Source organism: Musa acuminata, chromosome BXJ3-8 (assembly GCF_036884655.1).
Source record: "Musa acuminata AAA Group cultivar baxijiao chromosome BXJ3-8, Cavendish_Baxijiao_AAA, whole genome shotgun sequence".
In the NCBI taxonomy this organism is placed as follows: Eukaryota; Viridiplantae; Streptophyta; class Magnoliopsida; order Zingiberales; family Musaceae; genus Musa; species Musa acuminata.
Window position 1 is genome coordinate 45,133,183 of NC_088356.1, and position 20,068 is coordinate 45,153,250.

Genomic DNA, 20,068 nt, shown 5'->3' on the forward strand with positions numbered 1-20,068 from the left:
GGCGCGAGCTGATTCGGCCTTCTCTGGTACGTTACTCACACCTGTGATAAGGTTGTCTTAGATGCCATATAGGATGATAAGAAGAATGACTTAATTTGGAGAATTTATTTTTGAATAGTAACATTTTTCATGTTAAATTGAAAAAAATAAATCACTTTTCTTTTAAATATTTGAGGATTACAAAAGATACTTTTGATTTCATATTAGGGAATAAACCATATTATTTTTCTCAAATATTAATAGATATTCTATTTTTATTTCATAGTAATGCAAATATTAGTTTGTTTACATTAATATCGGTGAATTTGATGGCGTCGATTTATATTATTATATTAAAAATTCTTGGAAATACTTCAAACCTTTAACTCTCTATAAAAGAATGCCCGGTAAGACATTAATATAAACTACAAATAAATTTTTAAATACTTTTAATTTAACAAGACATATGATTTTCTACATTGACAAGAGATTAATATAGCTGACCACATAGTTTTATTAGTATATCTTTAACACCTTTCAATACATTATGAATTTGTATTTTCACTATATTTGGAAAGGAAAAGCACTATTAAAACCTGATTTTTGTTTGTTTGTGATATCAAATATAATGACTCGGGCCTGATGGGCTAACTGGCCTATCAACTTCGTTTGGTCTAAATCATTGACCAAAATGCTTAAGCTGAAGTTGATAGTAGTACACTCATCAGACCCTTATAAGTCAATCTTAGTCTTGCCCACTTTCGATGTGGGACTAATTAGGGATGTTACAATCACCCCCACTCAAAGGCTTGACGTCATCGTCAAGCCCCAACATAACCCAGATCAGGCCCTAGCATAGTGCATGTGAGGCGCAGCTCAATGGTGGCTTCACGTCGTGACGAGTCCTCTGACTTCGTCTACGGGTAGCCCTTTCCTACTCGAGCTCCCTCACCATGCCCAAATGCTAGGTCGGCTCTGATACCAAATATAATGACTCGGGCCTGATGGGCTAACTGGCCTATCAACTTCGTTTAGTCTAAACCACTGACCAAAATGCTTAAGCTGAAGTTGATAATAGTACACTCATCAGACCCACCCCCACTCAAAGGCTTGACGTCCTCGTCAAGCCCCAACATAACCCAGATCAAACCCTAGCATAGTGCATGTGAGGCGTAGCCCAGTGGTGGCTCCATGCCGTGACAAGTCTTCTGACTCCGTCTACGGGTAGCCCTTTCCTACTCGAGCCCCCTCACCATGCCCAAATGCTAGGTCGATTCTGATACCAAATATCACGACCTGGGCCTGATGGGCTAACTGGCCTATCAACTTCGTTTAGTCTAAACCACTGATCAAAATGCTTAAGCTGAAGTTGATAATAGTACACTCATCAGACCCACCCCCACTCAAAGGCTTGACGTCCTCATCAAGCCCCAACATAACCCAGATCAAACCCTAGCATAGTGCATGTGAGGCGTAGCCCAGTGGTGGCTCCATGCCGTGACGAGTCCTCTGACTCCGTCTACGGTTAGCCCTTTCCTACTCGAGCCCCCTCACCATGCCCAAATGCTAGGTCGGTTCTGATACCAAATATCACGACCTGGGCCTGATGGGCTAACTGGCCTATCAACTTCGTTTAGTCTAAACCACTGATCAAAATGCTTAAGCTGAAGTTGATAATAGTACACTCATCAGACCCACCCCCACTCAAAGGCTTGACGTCCTCGTCAAGCCCCAACATAACCCAGATCAAACCCTAGCATAGTGCATATGAGGCGTAGCCCAGTGGTGGCTCCACGTCGTGATGAATCCTTTGACTCCGTCTACGAGTAGCTCTTTCCTACTCGAGAGTTTGTTTATTACTTAATCTACCATCTCATATGCTGCTTCCCTATCAGTCCCATGTCAATGCCTGTGCTTCTTTAGATTATATGATTTTGAAGTTTGACAACACAGTCTGAAACTAAATTTGCATGGGAAGTATGTCCAACATGGAACATCATGGCTTTTTGGTGACTCGGTCTTAGTCTTTGCTGATGATTCATTAAGTCAACGAGTGCAATTTGTTGAACTTGAGCTTCAGTATCCTGCTTTAAGAAGCTTTCCAATTAAAATCAATCTGAATTCAATAAACAATTAATGAACGATTTCTGAATTAGGATGAGACTCTAAAGGTATGAATCTTCCAGTTTGATTAAGATTTCCCAATCAAACATTGCTTGATATCATAATTCTGCACGGCACAACACAAAAGAATATTAACTTTTGTAACATAAAATCTTAATGTATAGCTGCTATTCAATGCGGTCAAACAATCAATAAATAATCAAATATATCGATAGATATTTCTCCCCCTTATATGCAGTTGTAGTAAGACAATCGGATTGATTAGCATATTATTGCACAGGTGAGATAGCTGTCGACTTCAATTATGAAGTTGTGGGTCAAATCTAATCTAATATATGTAACCTAACTCTTTCAATTCTTATCGAGATCAGTCTCTTAATGATAATTTTTCTATCTTCACTGCTCCCACATGAATATTTCGTGTGGATTAGTATGAATCTTAATCGGAGAAGGAGATACATCAAATCACCATCAAGACTAGCACCTCGAATAGATTGGGATGGCTCTAAATATGATCGTTTCATTGTTAATGCTGCTCATGCCTTATTTGAGAGAAAAAGGAGCTGAGATTTGTGGCCATGTTGAAGCTGTCTCCAATGTTTCGTTTCTATCTTGTATAAGAGAATTTTGTTGACGAAATAATACAATTCTACTTACTCTTAGCGTGAACTAAAAGATCTAAGTCTAGATAATACTCGAATAATAGATCAAATTAGATCCATTTAATTGCATCAGATAAACAAACCATAGATAGTTGTGTGCAAGGAGACTTGACTGTTGGCAAGTCAAAAAGCCATGCCTTCCTTCTAGTTGTTGGCATGATTCACGAGTCAACAAAGGTCCACCGAACGCACGATTCCTGGAACCATCCCCTCGTCATGATCTTAGAGGTCGAGGACAGTAGAAGCACTTGTGATGCAGAACCAAAACCTCCCTTCTTTGAGCTCATCATTCTAACCTACACACATTCCAAGCATAAATGCATGGCGTTGAGAGTTGGCTATCCGTGTCGGTCGTCTCTTTCTTTCGGCTTCCAACTGCCCTTACCTGCATCTGAGAACACAATAAGCACGACGGAGACTTGGAAGACACTCTTTGTTGATCAGTTCTGACTTACGGTTCTTTGCGTCTCTTTCTTCTCCTCAATTAATCTCTCCTCAAAGCTAATATGTTGGTGTTAGCTTTGAGGCTTTTTCTGAATCTATCAAAGGGTCAAACATCAATTCAACTCAAAAACTTAGGCTCGATCAAGCTCGATATATGTCATTCGACTCTTTTGATGTCTATCTTCTCTTTTCAATCTCTGCTTACACATGCAACTGCTGCGACCTGCAATCCTGGGTGGAATTTGGATGATGGGTTTAATATAGTAAAGAAGAAGCAGCAGCAGCAAATATGCTGATTTAGTTCCAACTGTGCTCAACTACGTTCTGTGATGGAAGTTTGATGACGAGAAGAGAGGATAAATCATTGCCATCCATGAGGTAGTTGATATGCATATCAACATATGGTCCTCGAGTTCTTTGCGTGTGGAGTAGAACGAAATCCAAGTCGTCGTCAACAGACAGTACGTGGAGCAGATATTATAAATGCGACAGATGAGGTGGATGGTTGGTAGCTCAGCTACATTTAATTACGTAATAACAGCAATCTCAGGCCCATCACCAGCTCTAATTTCTGTGTCTCTAAACCTGTGAACTGGCCCTCCCTCTTATAGCTCCCTCAGACAGGAGGCAGCAGCAGCAGCAGCAGCAGAAGGGAGGAGTGATGGATTCCGAGGACCAACATGTGGTCATGGAGGAAAAGCTAGAGGGGAAGAGGAGGAAGGGAAAGGGTCGGAGGAAGCAAGAGAAGGAATACAAGCTGTTGAGGTACGAGGAGCTGCCGGAGTACATGAAGGAGAACGAGTTCATACGGGATTACTACAGGGCGGAGTGGCCGATCAAAAACGCACTGCTCAGCTTCTTCTCTTGGCACAACGAGACCGTCAACATCTGGACGTATGTGCAACGCTCCCTTTTCTGACATCATCTTTCTGCCTTCAACGCCACGCTTAGATCTTTGTGGGTGTTGTGGGTACAGACATTTGTTGGGATTCCTGGTGTTCTTGGGGCTCACCTTGCTGCATCTCAGTCGTCATGTGCCACAAGTGGCTCAACTCCTCGGGCATCTTGCTTGGTGACTATATCTTAATACTCAATTTATGTTTGATCGATCGAAGTATGGTAATGAATCCAATCTCTTGAATTCTTCCTCTGGCTTACGAGGTTGTTAATTGGGTGTAGGTCGATTCCTACAAGTGCGGTGGACAATGTCTCCTGCGATCTGGGAAATTTCTTTGGAGTAAGTCTGTGTGTCGTTTCCTTGATTACGGAGTAATGTTGTGGTTTGGATGTCTTCTCCATGGATGTGGTTGTGAACAGGAAGCAGCGGCGTTCATTAAGCTGTACATTTCCTCTGAAACTGCTGCCACCTCATCTCCTTTGCCGCCGGCGGCGGCAGTGCGATGGCCCTTCTTCGTGTTTCTCGGTGGCTCCATGTTCTGCCTCCTCTGCAGCAGCTCCTGCCACCTCCTCTGCTGCCACTCCCACCGCCTCAATATCTTCCTCCTCCGCATGGACTACGTCGGCATCGCCGTCATGATCGTGACCTCCTTCTTCCCCCCCATCCACTACATCTTCCAGTGCGATCCCCATTGGCAGCTCACCTACCTGGTAGCAATCTCCGCCATGGGCTTCGTCACCGTCTTCACCCTCCTCTCGCCGCATCTTTCCACCGGCAAGTTCCGGGCCTACCGTGCCTTGCTCTTCTCGGGGATGGGCCTCTTCGGCATCGTGCCCGCCGTGCACGCGGCCGTCGTGAACTGGGGCGAGCCGCGACGCAACGTGACGTTGGCGTACGAGGCGGCCATGGCCGTGTCCTACTTGACAGGGACCGTCTTCTACGTGACGAGGGTGCCGGAACGGTGGAAGCCCGGTTGGTTCGACCTCGCCGGCCACAGCCACCAGATATTCCATGTGTTCGTGATGGCCGGGGCGCTGTCGCACTACGGCGCGGCCGTCGTCTTCCTCCGTTGGCGCGACGAGGTCGGCTGTGGCACGCCTTGATCTCTACATTCTTTGATGGTGATGAGGGACTATAAAGGAAGCTATAGCTCTCGCAACAAACATGAAATGACTTCTCATACGATTCAAGGTGTATTGATCCAAGCAATTTTAATTCTTGTATTCTAATAAATGAAAGGTTTGATCAGATGATTATTTATTACACAAATTAATTCCAAAGAATTATGGTGATACATATCTAAAACATATATGTTAAATGAGATTCTTATTGTTCCAGGTGTTCGATGTCCTAAAATACATGTCCTAAAAAACATATATGTTAAATGAGATTCTTATTGCGCTCTTCCAGTAAATGCAAGTGAGATGCACTTATCCTTGTCCTGTGATGTTAAAGCAAATGAATCCATCCGTATCCATATGTAAACATCTTGATCAGCAGGAAGAACAAAGTACCTCACCAGAAAGCAAACGATGCTTTTGAATCCAGCAGTAAGAATAAGTACCGAGGGCCATAACTAGCAGTGCTGGCACCAAAGAAATAAATGTCAAACAGATCAATCTTGTGCTGAAAACATGGAATCTGGAGTTCTGTTGTGATGACAGAACCGACATCAGCTAAAGAGAATATTTACATCAAGATGTGAAGGGATAACTCGAAGATCTATGATCGGTCTTATGTACATCGATGAGTTTTGGTTGGGAAAGAGCCATTCCACAGATTAGAGAAGGAGAATGTGGCATCATTTAGCAGGATGAGCACCTTCTCTAAAGAGGATATTTGACACGGAATGAGGAAGCCACACTGGATTAGTAGCATTCTGCATGTCTTGCTGCTGCTGTTTTCCTGCCTGTCCAGAGATGCTAACTTTCCCAGCTTTCTTCCTGCTCGACTTGCCGAAGCTTTTTCCAACAAAAAGCCCCAATTTTAAAGCTGTGAACAAACCCAAAGCAATGGCCAATGGCCTCACAACCCAATGGAAGTCTTCAAGGTGCTGGTACTTCTTTACCACTCCCTCGCATGTCTTAAAGCTTACCACTTCCGCCTCCCAAGGGTCAGCAAGAAATCTGCTGGCTTCTCCAAAGCTAAATCTGCCTGGAAACTTGACCACGAGACAACCATTCGGAAGAACCTCAGCGATCCTACCAGTCGCCCACCCGCTGCCTCGTTTATATGGCCACTCAAATCTGGGACTAGAGACACTTGCCTTCAACCTCAAAAACTGACCAACGCAGTAGGATTCTGCCATTTGAAGTTCCGAGTAATGCCCATGCCAAAGAGTGTCCATCCCGATAAAACCAACTGTTACTCTTCCATCACGCTCTATACTATGGAGAATGCCAACTGGAGACCTCTTCTTGTCCTCATTCCTTACCCGTACCCAGTCACCAGCAGCAAAGCCATATGTCACCCTCTCGACCATGGAGCAGTGCACTCTGAGAGGATTGTGAAATCCATGAATCCTGACAAGAATGAAACCATTGCTATCGCCATCAGCTTCTTTACCAACAACATTTCCCTCTGGGATCTCCATGCTTTCTGGTTTGCATGAGTTTTTGGGCTTTCTAGAGCGGACAGTGTCACCTATCTGAAGTTCGTCCTTCAGGAGTGACCAATTGGTGTAACGTTTTCCTGCCATCTGGTAATCAGAATCACTCTTGTTAAAAACAGCACCCTCGCAACTGAAAAAAAAAAAGAAGAGTCAATGAAAGGTTAGATCTGCCCTTTTTTTTCTCTTCAGAAAGCCAACTGTTGTAAAAGGTTGTCATTGGATTCAGGAGGACTATCCTCCGAGCATGAGAGCATGCTAGTAAATATAAATAACCAAATACATGTTACAAGGGCTCATAATCATGAGCATAGATTTAGTTCCTACTACTACATATTATTTTCACAATTTGGTAGGAGTTCGGCTTAATCATAACTCATAGATCAATGATGTAAATTAGATGTTGAAAAATGAAAACACAGTTTGCACTTGCTAAGGTTAATTCACCCTTTCGATGAAAAAAAGAAAAAAATCCAAGCACACCTGCTAAAAACTATTTCACACTTGTAACATTTTGCTAAAGCATTGGAGACCATTTGCAACCCTGATGGTTGTTTGATAACAAGGTTATTAAATAAATTTCTAACCACATCAATCCAACAACTAAAACATGAGCATGCCTTATTACTGAGTGGCAGCGGGTCAGAAAATTTTCCATACAAGGAAACTTCGATTAATGTGAAAATATTGTTCTTTGATCATATTTGAAGTATAGGAAAGACACTTCACACAGTTGAGAAAGAAAATTGATGCTTCTCCTTATCTTCATGAACAGATCAGCATGAAGTAGCTTATGCAGTTCACTAATCAACATTCATTATGGAGCATGATGACTTCCTAGTAATTACACTACCAACAAAGTACTATAAACCAGTTTAATGGCCTCATGTCATTGTTTAATGATCAGAAATCATGATTTGCCTTCCCCATTATGGAAATGTCTCGATTACAAATATAGCTTTAATTGTCAAACATGGTAGTTACTGATTAGATTATTGAATAACAGGAGATATTGCATAAAGTGATCAACAAATGATAACTAGGTAGACACAAAGTTTCCATAGGAGACATTTCATTTAAGTTCAAGTTACAAAAGTCTACAGCATGCCTTAGAAATAAATAGCTCATTCACATGGAAATAACTTTGAAGTTCCAGTACAACTATTAAGTGGAACATTACAAATCCCTAAATTCTAACATGACAAAAAAAATACGTGCCAACAACTAAACCTCCGCATCCAACACAAAAGTATATAACAAGTCATGTCAATCAACACCATTATAAAGAACATTTCTTAACAAATCAGTTCTAAATTTCAATGATAATTAAATGTTCTACTTGAGCATCATTAGGTAAACCCTCTCCAAAAATAAAAACATATGATGTTATTGGACCAACAGACTAGGTCTTCATCTGGAATTATAATGGATGAAAGAGTACATTCAGAAGCAAGGACTGAAGAAAGATGAATGACAGTGCTGTTAGATTCATAAAGAAGGAAAACCTTTGGTATTTCTATGTAAAACATGACGAAGAAAATGACACTGTAAAGGAAAACATAGGACAACATATGATAATGGAAAAGCAGTCTCATGAATGGTCAAAAAGGTAGCACCTAAGAACAATGGGGAAATGCAATAAACAAGAGAAAAGAAAATAACTCTAAAATTCAGCTAGAAGTATCTGCCAAAGATTGTTGTCCTGGTCCATTTTTTGATGCTGTGGTAAGCTTTCCATATACATGTAAAATATGTTGCTGAATACATTGCTCAAGAACTAGTATCAAGCTTTTCCACATGCTAGGCACAGGGAGTGGTACCATGCTGCCTTACAGCCAGCATGTGCTTGGCACGCAACTGAGTTATAGGATAGCCTTTGTGTATCAATTAACTCTGTCAGAACACATAAAAGTTGCAGCTACCATTTAATCCATGTCCACATGTAAACTCTCTACAACATGAAATGGAAATAATAATAGATGAGAGACCAAAAAGCACTAAGATGCTCCTGACATGATGAAACCACACACAAAGGCACTTTGATTTTTCAAACAAACATTTATTAAATTAAGAAATATCGATAAGCCATAAACAATCTTATAAAAGGGAATACAAAAGACCTTTAGTCCAAGAATTTGCTTCCCAATACAGTTAAAATCCTCCTAATAAAACCCAAGCATTATTGACACTAAATTTCTTTTTTAAAAAAATCTGACATCAGTTTGTTCACTCACATAAAAAAGAATAAAATAAGTAACAGATGACACACACATGTAGGATGAATAGTCATTTAATATGAACAGTATCATAAATTTAACATCTATGCTAAACAAAATTTTGAGTTACAATGGCACAACCAATACATTTAGCATCTAATGCTGGAACGGTTACTTACCTTTTAAATGCACACAAAATATCCATCATTAAAGGACGATCTCGAAAATCATACTCAAAGCATCCATAAAGAATATCGACCACTTCTGGAGGCAAGCCACGAGGAATATTTGGCTTTTCCTTCTTTATTGCAACTAGTTGATATATTTCATCAGGTGACTTACCACGCCAAGGTTGTACACCACTTAGCATCTCCACAATGCTACATCCAAACCCCCATGAATCAGTTTCCAATGAGATTGGACCATTGATGCTTGGTTCCCATTGTTCAGGAGCCATGTAGTTTGGAGTACCAAGTCTTTGAACCAGGTCTGAAGATGGCAATGTAAGTCCATGCAGTAAAAGTGGTATTCCAAAATCTCCTATGATTGCTTGATCATGCTCGTCAAGAAGAAAGTTGCAAGGCTTAAGATTGAGGAGCAGAAACCCTCTTCTGTGGAGATCCAACACTCCCTGAGCCAAATTGACACTATACCTGCAGATAATAGCTATTAACACCATATTCAACTAATGTATGAGGAAAACAGTATTTCCAGCATCTACAGTAGCACCTTAAGACATCAAAAAGTGAAAGCTTTCCACCCTTTTGACGGGCCATCTTGTCACCTATTGATCCTTCATAATATTTCATAGCAATGCAGACCTGTAAAATTATTCAACACACATTTCCAGTGTTTACACTATAAATTTTTTTTTTTTTCATTAAGTTTCCTTCACCAAAACTCCAACATGTATAATGCCTAAATCAGATTATCAACTTACTCTTCCATTTTGAAGTGAAACACCATGAAGAAAGCAAACATTTTCTAGCCCTTGGCACTTGGAGAATATCTTGTCAAACTTGGCTAAACAAGTTTGAATCTGATCATCCTTTATAGGGTATAACATTTTTACAGCAACTTCATGATAGTGCTCATAGTCATCAGTATGTTGGTGATGAGTCGCAATCCAAACATCACCAAAAGATCCTCGTCCTATCCTGTGCTTAAGTTTCAGCATGTTGGAATCAATCCATGGCCTACTAAGACTTGTTGATACAACGGCCCTTAGATGATAAGGATCTCCCTCAAGCAGCATATACTCAAATGATTCAGACAGTGAGCTTGCAGCTTGTCCGGCCATTGCTCAAACTAGTACAACAGCTATATCTTTCACCTGACCACATGACTCAACATATTTTAGAGCATACACTAAATGAGGAATTGAAAGGTAAAGAATGTAGCAGGATATCTATCCAACCTAATTTTCATAAATAACAAACTGGTAGCATTCTCAACATGTAAAATAGTATGTACCAAGTGTGATACCATCTGAAGTGCTGCCGAGAATTGTCAACACCATTACAGTACACAAGACTAAATAGATTATTCCATGAATGTCAGAACGAAAGATCTCAACCCAAAATAAGTTGCAAAATCTCTAAATTTTAAAAGTAAACAACCAAAATAAGTTGTAATGACAGAAAGTCAAGGGTATAAAAGAATAAAACATGCATTAGTTCCTCAACTTGCAGTTGTGGAATTGAAGGGCTATAGAATGCATCAATACCTTGACTCGAAAGGTAGACACATGTTCACATTACACATTTCGTTTTTTTTTTCAAGCATAGATGTGATGAACTGTTGTTTTGTTTTTCTTCTTTTCATTTGTGAGGTTACCTTATTTCCCATCAAGGAAACAAAGGATCTTCTTTCCAATCCAGAATTCTTCTATTGCAATATTCTTGTTAAGATACAAAATGAGATTTTACAACATGAGTCCAACCACATTGCTGACCAAAGAACCATCCTCCTTTTTCATATTTATTAAAAAAAATATTTCATAATATTATCAAAACTCACAGAAAAAATAGGAGTGGATATTTAACTAAATCCCACTGTGTTTCCAAATATATTTTCATGTAATATAATCATGACTTAAACAGTTGACAAATTGACTTGAATTATTACTAGTAACAGATAACAAATAAGCCGGAACAAAATATCGAGCAATAAAAGATTTTGTGGCATCTAAATCACAGATACGTAAACATGAAACAAGACAATTTTTTACTTTTTCCTAGTCTTCCAACTCATACTCTAGCTTTGAATAAAAGATTTTGTGGCATCTAAATCACAGTAACGTAAGCATGAAACAAGGAATTTTTTTACTTTTTCCCAGTCTTAAACTCATACTCTTGCTTTGAATAGAAACAGTTCATCACAGATTTACATCATATCTGCATGAGTTGACATTTACATATTAAAGCAGCAAACTGACTAAACCCTGGAAACCATGGAATTTACCAAGTTCCGTAACAACAAGATCAGACCTTAAAATCTTTAGAATACTACCATCAGCTACCAAAGTAAAACCAAATATCAAACCCAAATATGGAACAACAGAAAAACCAAACTTTTCTATCATGGCTTGTCAACAAGGACAACACAAAGCAGTCAAATTGCTGCATACCATAACTGCATGCCAACTTAAGAAAAGACTCGAGAGATGTTGCACGCATCTAAAGAGCACCAAAACCAACCCCACTCCCTCATATAATCAGGATGTGTGCTAAATCTGGGGCTGAATTTCTTAAGTCCAGCATTGAGTTGTGCTATGTATTATTGCTCCGAAGAAAAACTGATTTAACATGGAAAGATGAAATTTTAATTATTGTTGGAGCATTTATGTTAATCCAACAAATTCTTTTACTCAGCGAGCGTGTGAGTAAATTTAGATTTTCTTCATTAAAATCTTCCAGAAGTTAGTATGTCTGGGCATATAACAAGACGTTGATCCAGAGTCTAGAGAGAGTTAATGTATGCACCTTTACCCCTTCAAGAGGAAAGATTATTCCCGTCAATTGAACCACGTAAGTTGCAAAAGGAGATGCCATGATTCATATTTTCTTATCTGGTCGTGAGCCAACCCCAAAATAGATTTGGCAGCTGCAAAAAGCTCTTTTTGCATCACACTAAGATACTGTCTATCTACTGTAACTTTGCATGAATCCACTACATCTGTTACTAATTAAACCGCACGTAATTGCCCATGATGGACGAAGAACTCAAAAAGCTCGCTAGACTGAATAACTCAAAGAAACAAGTACCAAACTAAAATCAAAACCAAAATTTTCACAATAGAATGAACCACCACTCCGTAGAAGTGACCTAATTTATGATCAGTAATTCACACGAAAAGCCGACTCCATTATCAAATGATGTCGGAACAGATGCCAAAAAGCGGTTGAAGACAATATATGCTATCGAATAAACCTAAAAGGAAAAAACAGAGGGAGAAATTGAAACTAACTCGCTCACCTAGAAATTCCCAAATTCCTACCAAGTTATGTCGACGAACTGACCAATTAATTGAAAGAACCGAGCAAAAGATCCAAACGCCTCAGCAAAGGCAGAAATACGGAGCGCTCGAAGACAATCTTGGAAGGGAGACGAACGATTTGGAGAACTCGAGAACGAACTTTTCGAGGAGACCGGAGAGAGAGGCGAAGCGAAGTTATAGCTGGTGGAGGTACGCGTTACAACGGATCTCATCAAACGAGCCGTTTCGTTTTGTTGCTTAAAATTCTCTTAGAAACCGTTGTTTTCCCTGTGGGGCCCACGAAGAGCATCGAACTTAGTCCGAATGTTAATGACGAACGGTATCTGATTGGCTTTGAAGAAAGTGAAATGGACTCTTAGAAACCGTTGTTTTCCCTGTGGGACCCACGAAGAGCATCGAACATAGTCCGAATGTTAATGACGAACGGTATCTGATTGGCTTTGAAGAAAGTGAAATGGACTCTTTTGGTCGTGCCATACGATAAGAAATGCTTTCGCCTACCATTTCACCGTCGCTCGTTAAACTATGTTCCTTTCAGCTGGAGGAAACGGACGGGTCCCACACGTGGTACATCGACTAAGACCTCAACGGGTACGAAAAGCGATGTCATTACGTTACGGAATCTTTTTTTTTTTTTTTGACACCCAACACGCCCAACCGTGAGATCAGACGGCTATAAATCCTTCGGGTTCTCTCGAAATTGTGCCGTCGTTTCATCGTTTCTGTCACGCTATGTTCTGAAAAGATGTGAAGATATGACATATATATATATATATATATATATATATATATATATATATATATATATATGATTATTAGAAATATTTTTAAGATAAAAATATAAAACTCTTAAAATGTGAAGAAATTTCGTGGACGACGAAATTAGTGATACTATGGATACGAGAGATTAAAAAATAATTATCTTTTTATTACGTTATAGATGAGTTTTTATATTTCAACATAACGGAATGAAATATTTTACAAAATATTCTATAGGAAGATAATCTCGAATCGTATCAAATAATCTTCGATTGATCTTTATCCATACAAGCGACAAGGGGAGACAACATACAATCGCATATATTGGACCCTTGACCATGTGGGCAGATACGTAAAAGGTGACATTTGTCTTCTCTTTCTAACTTAGGTGCTACACATAGGCTACTTATCATATGATGATTAACTGACGATATTCTTTTTATTATTTATCCCCCTCGAAAGGTATGCTTTAGGGGGCTCTTGTAAAAAAGATATAAAGTACGACGTTTAGTTTATTTGATATGTTAAGCTTATGCCTCTTCGATTGATTCTACGACTTCACACATCAAGCAAATGCCTATGAGGTTGAGGGTGCCCAACTCGCATCTTGCATCAATGACCTTTGTCCCTAGGCAAAGGGTTGTTCCTCATTGATAGGCCCTTCTCGGGAACGAGGGAGTTGGGATGCCCAACCTCCATGCCTCGACAACGAGGGGGAGGGGGTTGAGGCACCTAACCTCTATGTCTTGGTGAGAGATCACTCCTCATCGATGAGCCCTCTTCAGAAGTAGATCAATTTTTATCGATGTGAATCCGATCCTCCTCCACGCCTTGGCAACAAGGGGGGTGGGTTTCTCGACCTCCATGTGTCGTTAGCAATGAAAAGAGAAAGTCGAATGTCTGACCTCCCTACCTTGGATGAAAGAGTGGGGTTGGGTTTCTCAACCTCCATAATGACAAAAGGAAGAGTTGGGTGCCCGAGCTCCCTACCTCGGGCAGAGGAAGGGGGTTAGGTTTCTTGACTTCCTTAGCTCGGTGGTGGCGTGAGCTACAATGAGGCTTGGGTGCCAAACCTCTCTACCTTGGGCAGAAGAAGAGAGATCAGTTTCCTGACCTTTGTGTCTCTTTCTCTTTAAAAGATATCTCCAAATTACCCTCCATTCTCAAGCACTTTTTAATAGTAGCTTAAGCATAATCCTTATAACCCAAAAAGTTATCTCCCCTCGAGGTAGGTCTACCAATGATAACATCAATTTGCCTCTCCATTAGCCCTTGAGATCGAGGTGAGGGTTCTTAGTTCTTTCGAATGAATCACTTGGGATGTCCATAACATATGAGCTCTTCAATCTATTCTTTCAAGTCAAGGCAATCCTCTGTGTTGTTATCGTAATTCCGGTGGAACTAGTAGTATTTGAACATGCCTCTTTTCACCAATGAGGTCTTCATCGGATAATGATCTTTTAAGAGCTCCTTCTCCTTTATCTATAAAAAAACTTCAGTTTTAGTTATATTAAGGGAGGGACAGCTTGAACCTTAGACAAGGTAACTCAAGTTATTCATTTTTTCTTTACTTAGTGACCTCAGGTTGGGGGTTGATTGTGGTTGCTCATACTTCGGCATCTTGCATGACTCCTCACACTTATCGAAGACTATTACCTTAATGGTAATGTATTGATTGACCCTTTAGAGTACCTCAAGTATAGTCATAAGTAATCTCTCTATCAACATCCATAAAATACAAGAGGGCTTAAGCCCGATCATGAAGGTCTATATTATGAGTAATATATGGACATCTATCACACCTGGGATCTCATTCGTGAATTGAGTGACAAAGTTTGTGAGTATTTTCTTCTTCCCCTGCTTGAGTCTTAGGAGTGTTACCACTGAATACCATGGGTATATGTTCTCAAGAGAGTCAAGTTCAAACTCCCTCACAAGTTGGGTAAAAAAACTAATGAAAAGTGACTTCAAAAGGGTGTACCATTCTCGTATTAGGCCTCTTATTATGGTCGGAAAAGTATGACATACTAGAGTGTCTGGAGTGTCATACAACAACATTTGGGTGCAGAAAGCTACAATATGCTTTATCAGGTTGGCATTACTATCGAATGCCTCTAAGGAAGGGAGATGAAAGTTCGTTGGAATTGATTCCTCTTGGATTTTTTAGATGAACAACAATCGACCTACGGTGGGGTCAACCAACTTCCTCCTTTGACCGTTGGAACTTTCATCGCATCTCCTCCAAATATCAATCTATCTATTGCAGTTGGATCCGTAGGGAATCCTTTATTATCTTCACTAACTATGCCTTAAATTTAGGCAAGATAGAGTAGTGGTGTAGTCCGTTGAATTTCATAATTAGGGACCGAAATGCCCTCTTGACCAATGGTTCGATAAGTCTTGTATGCTCTTGGGATGTTAACACCACATCAGATTAGGGAACCTCGATGAGTGTCACTATCAATGGCAGTTGAGCCAAAGATCACGGTTGAGCTAGTGGCACTGCCTATTGAGCTAATTAGGGAAAGAGCGGAGTGACAACCTATATCATGCTTATTAGTGTCTACAATCGCTCAATAAGATTTAAAAATATCTTAACGGGGATAAGTAGGTGGCTTAGTATCATCCCTAAGGATGAGATACTTGAGTTATTGAATAAACATCAATATCACATCAGTGTTCACAATGAGGTGAATGCATCTATGTACAAAAATGGTGGCTATTATCCCCTTTGAGTGAAAGTATTGTATGTCCAAAATAAAATCTCTTTGCTCGAGCATTCATTGAGAGGGTCAATGATAGGGTGTTCTTACTACATTGGGCTCTCCTTCTAGTATCAAAAATATTACAAAAAGATGTTATTGACGTCCTAGTTAGCTCGACTTGGTTTGGACTCGTGTGTGTAGGGTTATTTGAGGTAAAAATATCAAGCTCTTAAGATGTCACATGTACGAAAACTAAGGTCACGAGAGGTTTTTCGATTTGGTCTCTCTAACGCCTAAGTTAGTAACCCGATATTAATAAGTATAGATACAAGTGGTCATATTAGAGATGAGCTTTTATACTTAGTTATAAAGAAGTAAAATATTATATAAAATATTCAATAGGGAGACAACATTTAACCATCTCAAATAACTTCCTTTTGGTCTTTTATCCATGCGGGCGACAAGAAAGGATAGTTTACAATTGTTTGTCTTGAACCTTTATCCACCTGAACAAACAAGTGGATGATGGCCTTTATCTTTTTTTTAACCTTAGGTGTTATATAGGAATCATGTATCAAATAATGATTAATGATGACTAACGATATTCTTCCTATTACCGTACTATATTAAATATGTACAATGTACTCATATATAATAAAAGTCATTTTACATTTAACGAGGGAATAATATTCGACACCAATCACATATTGACATTTGTTCTCATTAGTATCTCTAGATTATCATGTGTTCTATATTAGACAAGGTTAAGTTCACCCCACATGATCTATGTCGAAAACAATACTATAATTTTGTTAACGCTAAAAGAGGCTAATCATTTTTCTTGCCCTTATCTTCAATAGGAATGTGTTAAGATATTTTTAGAAAATAATAATGTTATTCAAACTTGAATAATATTTTTAGAAAATAATAAAGGGAAAAAATTTGGGGAAACAATGTGGTCATTGAATCACTAGTCAGATCGTATGCTTAATTAAAAATATTTTAAAATATATAAAAATAATTAAAAATAGAATAAAAAAATCTAAAATAGTAAAATTATAAAAATGAATAATATTAGATGAATGAAAATAAAACTATCATCATACAGAATATGATAAAAAAAAATTACATCAACCAATATTATAAAAAAGAACTTTATCTATATTAAATAATACGTGACGATATTTAAAAAGTTAAAAAGCGAATATACAATTCACTTATGTAGACTTAAGTAAAATAAAGTATCTAATTATTGGTATATAAGATATGAAAAGTTGCAAAGAGACGCTCTACACGAGGAAGGAGGTGAAGAGAACGAGAAATGAGAGATGGAAGGTGAACAATGGCGGAAGGAGATGAGGAGGCCAACAGGTGGCTAGCGATTGAATAAAAAAAATTATTTTTCCCATCTTAATCTAATTTAAAATGAACATAAATATTCTCTGAAATAAATAATAAAAACTATATTAATTAAGAAAATATCTCGATTTTTCAGGTCCAATCATGTATATTCTTCAAGTAATTCGACTTTGTACTCTTCAAGGAGCTTATTATTCTTCCTTTGGGGAGTTGACACGCTCGCTCCTCGGGGGAATTGACACACTTAATGTACATAGGTCCAAACCATGTGGCCCAAACAATTGGTTCAGCCCATCCATGAACTTGGCCTTCTATAGTCTTTGTATATATCCTCTCTGTCCATGATCTGAAACAAAGGCCCTGCACGATCGGTGGATATCAATAGTTCATCATCATTCCCTTCTATTACCTGCAGTTGCCATTTCAGTTCATGTTGGGCTATCCAAGCTCTACAAGCTAATTCACAACCAAATGATGCGTTGCCTAACGATAAGACTTGTATATTTGATCTAAATTAGTACCGTGTCAAATGGTTATTAGATGTCACATTTGAGCGGAAGGTAGGGGACAATGCATCTGCATATTGAGGATGTTCTACTCGAGCTGATGATGAGATGAGACAAGATTTATGCCAACTGTTTGTTCCGTGATCACTACTGTCCATGTTTGTTTCCATGAGCACATGATGATCTGTGACCGCCATTACTGTGCCTCACAGCTTGCTGCTTTTGGGTACCTGATGATGAGGTAGATAACGGTAGAATTTGTCCATCCGGTAAATTAAGCTACGCGAGTAGCTGCAGATTCGTCGTCTAATTTTTCTGCAGCAAATCACTGTTCCCAACTCACAGTAATGTGTCGTGGTAGGCCTCACCGGCAAGGTTCTTCGGTCACGGGTGTGATGGATTTCCCCGGAAGAGGTCATGGCAGAAGGGTTAAAGTGGACACGTCCGTAGTAGACAAGGCATGGAGGCTAGGAAAAGTGGCAACTCATTGAGATTCCACCACCCCATGAAGCTCCCATCTCAGCGATTCATCACAACCACTGGCTTCACAACGCCAGTTGTCTTCCCTTGTTCCAGTGGAGATGGAGGATACGTTGGTGGTCAATTAGCATGAACGATTGTGAATGCTTTGATGTCCTTTGGCACTCTGACAGCAAGCTGGAATTTCATTCTGCGTCATCTTTTTGTCACGTCGCCCGGTGGCATGCAGAGGATTGATAGATTATGGGTGCCACTGTCACTCAGTGTCGGAGGACGAGTGAGTGCGGAGTCGGTCACAGTAGCATGTGCTGAAGCCCAAAGAAAGCCGTGGACTTGGGGAAGGCAATGCGTCGGTGTCGTCTCCATCTCGGTGGATGCATGGAGCAAAAGGACGCAGGGCTTTCGCTTTCTGCACAAGGTTGAGGAGAACAATGTGGTAAAATGGTACGGCAAGTGTTCGAGACTATGTGGCAGAGGACGTGTTGTATTGGTAGATATCAGCAGATCTCGAGTGCGGGCAGAGTTAACACGGCCATTCCTACGACCTCATTGTGCTATCTAATCGTCGGATAAGGGAGGAGAAGATTCTTGACGGATTGATGTACAGGTTAAAATCACGTCCATCTTTTTTCTGATGAGAAGTAATGGAAGCAATCTTCACCTGATGAAGTGTTCGACTTTGTTCTCCATATCCTCTTTCTTCATTACTCTCTCCATCAAGATCAAGATTGGGGCTTTTGGCTAAGATGGATCAACTTCTTCTGCACGTGTTCGGATAAAGCAGACAAAGGTGGGGAGCAGAAGTGTAAAGATCGCTTGTCTTGTTTTCTTGGAACTATGCTGGTGGTACAATTCGACTGGCAAAGTAGCAGTGGTACCACAAGGCAGATATACATGGAATTATGTCACATATGAGATATATGACAATTCAATCTATTATTAGTTTAGAGCTTGGCTATCTGAGCCACTACCTCAGCCATGTCCAGTGAGATTGGACTTAGTGTTCTGAAGTGCCATCCATCATCTGGTCCTATCAGTAACTCAGAAGTCACCTTCTTCTGGTCAAACACTAAACTTCCACACAATCAAACGATGTTTGTTCTCTGAAAAAGGTAATGCAGTCCTGCTTCTTCACATTTCTTTTCATTTATGTTGTCATTGCTGTTGTTATGAGCTGAAAACAATGGGTGAAAAGCTGGTTCAGATCAATCACCTTAGTGGGCACATAGTTGTACTGGGATCTATATTGACACATGAAATGAGTGTTTTCCTTCAGAAAAGAACAGTGGAAGTAAATAATGGATGTCAAACTCTTGTTTCACATGCCAAGAACTACACTCTGTCAAGAATAAATGCCAAGGTAGACAAACAAGTGTCAGAAGAAAAAAGATAAGAACATCTCTTCTTCTTGCTGCAAGATGTCACGCATAAGGTGGTCCATCCACAGTAAAATGGAAGGGGTTGAGAGTCTAATGAGTCCTTTTCCTTCGTTACTTTCTGCTGTGCAAGAAAGAGATAGGGGAGAGATTGTTGTCTAAACTTCAAAATGGAGTGGAAAATGATACAGCCAAAAAGATGCCATATTAGTGTAGTAACATGAGACTGTGAGAAGGATCATACATCTATATAAACATCACTTTGTTCCTAATAAAATTGCAGAGTTGGTGTTGCTTGCTTCTTTCAGATGTCATGTGAGTAGTTCATATGTGAGACAGCAACAAAGGTAGCATCACAGAGAGGGAATGACTGTTTTGAGAGAGATATGACTTGAGCAAGTACTCATAACAGACAAATGAAGTCTACAGAGAATAGGCTGCAGAAAGTCTAAG

The 20,068-nt window shown here is 39.6% G+C and overlaps 2 protein-coding genes across 2 annotated transcripts; one reads left to right on the forward strand and one right to left on the reverse strand.

The window, feature by feature from the left end:
* The first annotated feature begins 3,781 nt into the window (after positions 1 to 3,781).
* On the forward strand, positions 3,782 to 5,355 carry LOC103996299 (heptahelical transmembrane protein ADIPOR1). The gene is made up of 4 exons (XM_009417188.3): positions 3,782 to 4,103; positions 4,186 to 4,281; positions 4,389 to 4,446; positions 4,527 to 5,355. Exons 1-4 carry the CDS (start codon positions 3,871 to 3,873, stop codon positions 5,208 to 5,210), a joined length of 1,071 nt encoding a protein of 356 aa, XP_009415463.1. The 5' UTR covers positions 3,782 to 3,870; the 3' UTR covers positions 5,211 to 5,355.
* Positions 5,356 to 5,658: 303 nt separating this feature from the next.
* On the reverse strand, positions 5,659 to 12,637 carry LOC103996518 (protein KINASE OF THE OUTER CHLOROPLAST MEMBRANE 1). Its single transcript, XM_018830275.2, has 5 exons — positions 12,409 to 12,637; positions 9,872 to 10,264; positions 9,661 to 9,752; positions 9,111 to 9,584; positions 5,659 to 6,848 (listed from the first exon to the last, which is right to left on the reverse strand). The coding sequence occupies exons 2-5, from the start codon at positions 10,229 to 10,231 to the stop codon at positions 5,909 to 5,911; spliced, it is 1,866 nt and encodes a 621-aa protein (XP_018685820.1). The 5' UTR covers positions 10,232 to 10,264; positions 12,409 to 12,637; the 3' UTR covers positions 5,659 to 5,908.
* Between the last annotated feature and the right edge of the window lie 7,431 nt (positions 12,638 to 20,068).

Excerpts from the sequence above, each read along its gene's own strand:
- LOC103996518 (XM_018830275.2), bottom strand. The coding sequence starts at position 10,231 with ATGGCCGGACAAGCTGCAAGCTCACTGTCTGAATCATTTGAGTATATG. Across the intron at positions 9,753-9,871 it reads TTTCACTTCAAAATGGAAGA|GTCTGCATTGCTATGAAATA; the intron begins GTAAGTTGATAA and ends ATAATTTTACAG. Across the intron at positions 6,849-9,110 it reads ATTTTGTGTGCATTTAAAAG|TTGCGAGGGTGCTGTTTTTA; the intron begins GTAAGTAACCGT and ends TTTTTTTTTCAG.
- LOC103996299 (XM_009417188.3), top strand. The coding sequence starts at position 3,871 with ATGGATTCCGAGGACCAACATGTGGTCATGGAGGAAAAGCTAGAGGGG. Across the intron at positions 4,282-4,388 it reads CTCCTCGGGCATCTTGCTTG|GTCGATTCCTACAAGTGCGG; the intron begins GTGACTATATCT and ends AATTGGGTGTAG. Across the intron at positions 4,447-4,526 it reads ATCTGGGAAATTTCTTTGGA|GAAGCAGCGGCGTTCATTAA; the intron begins GTAAGTCTGTGT and ends GGTTGTGAACAG.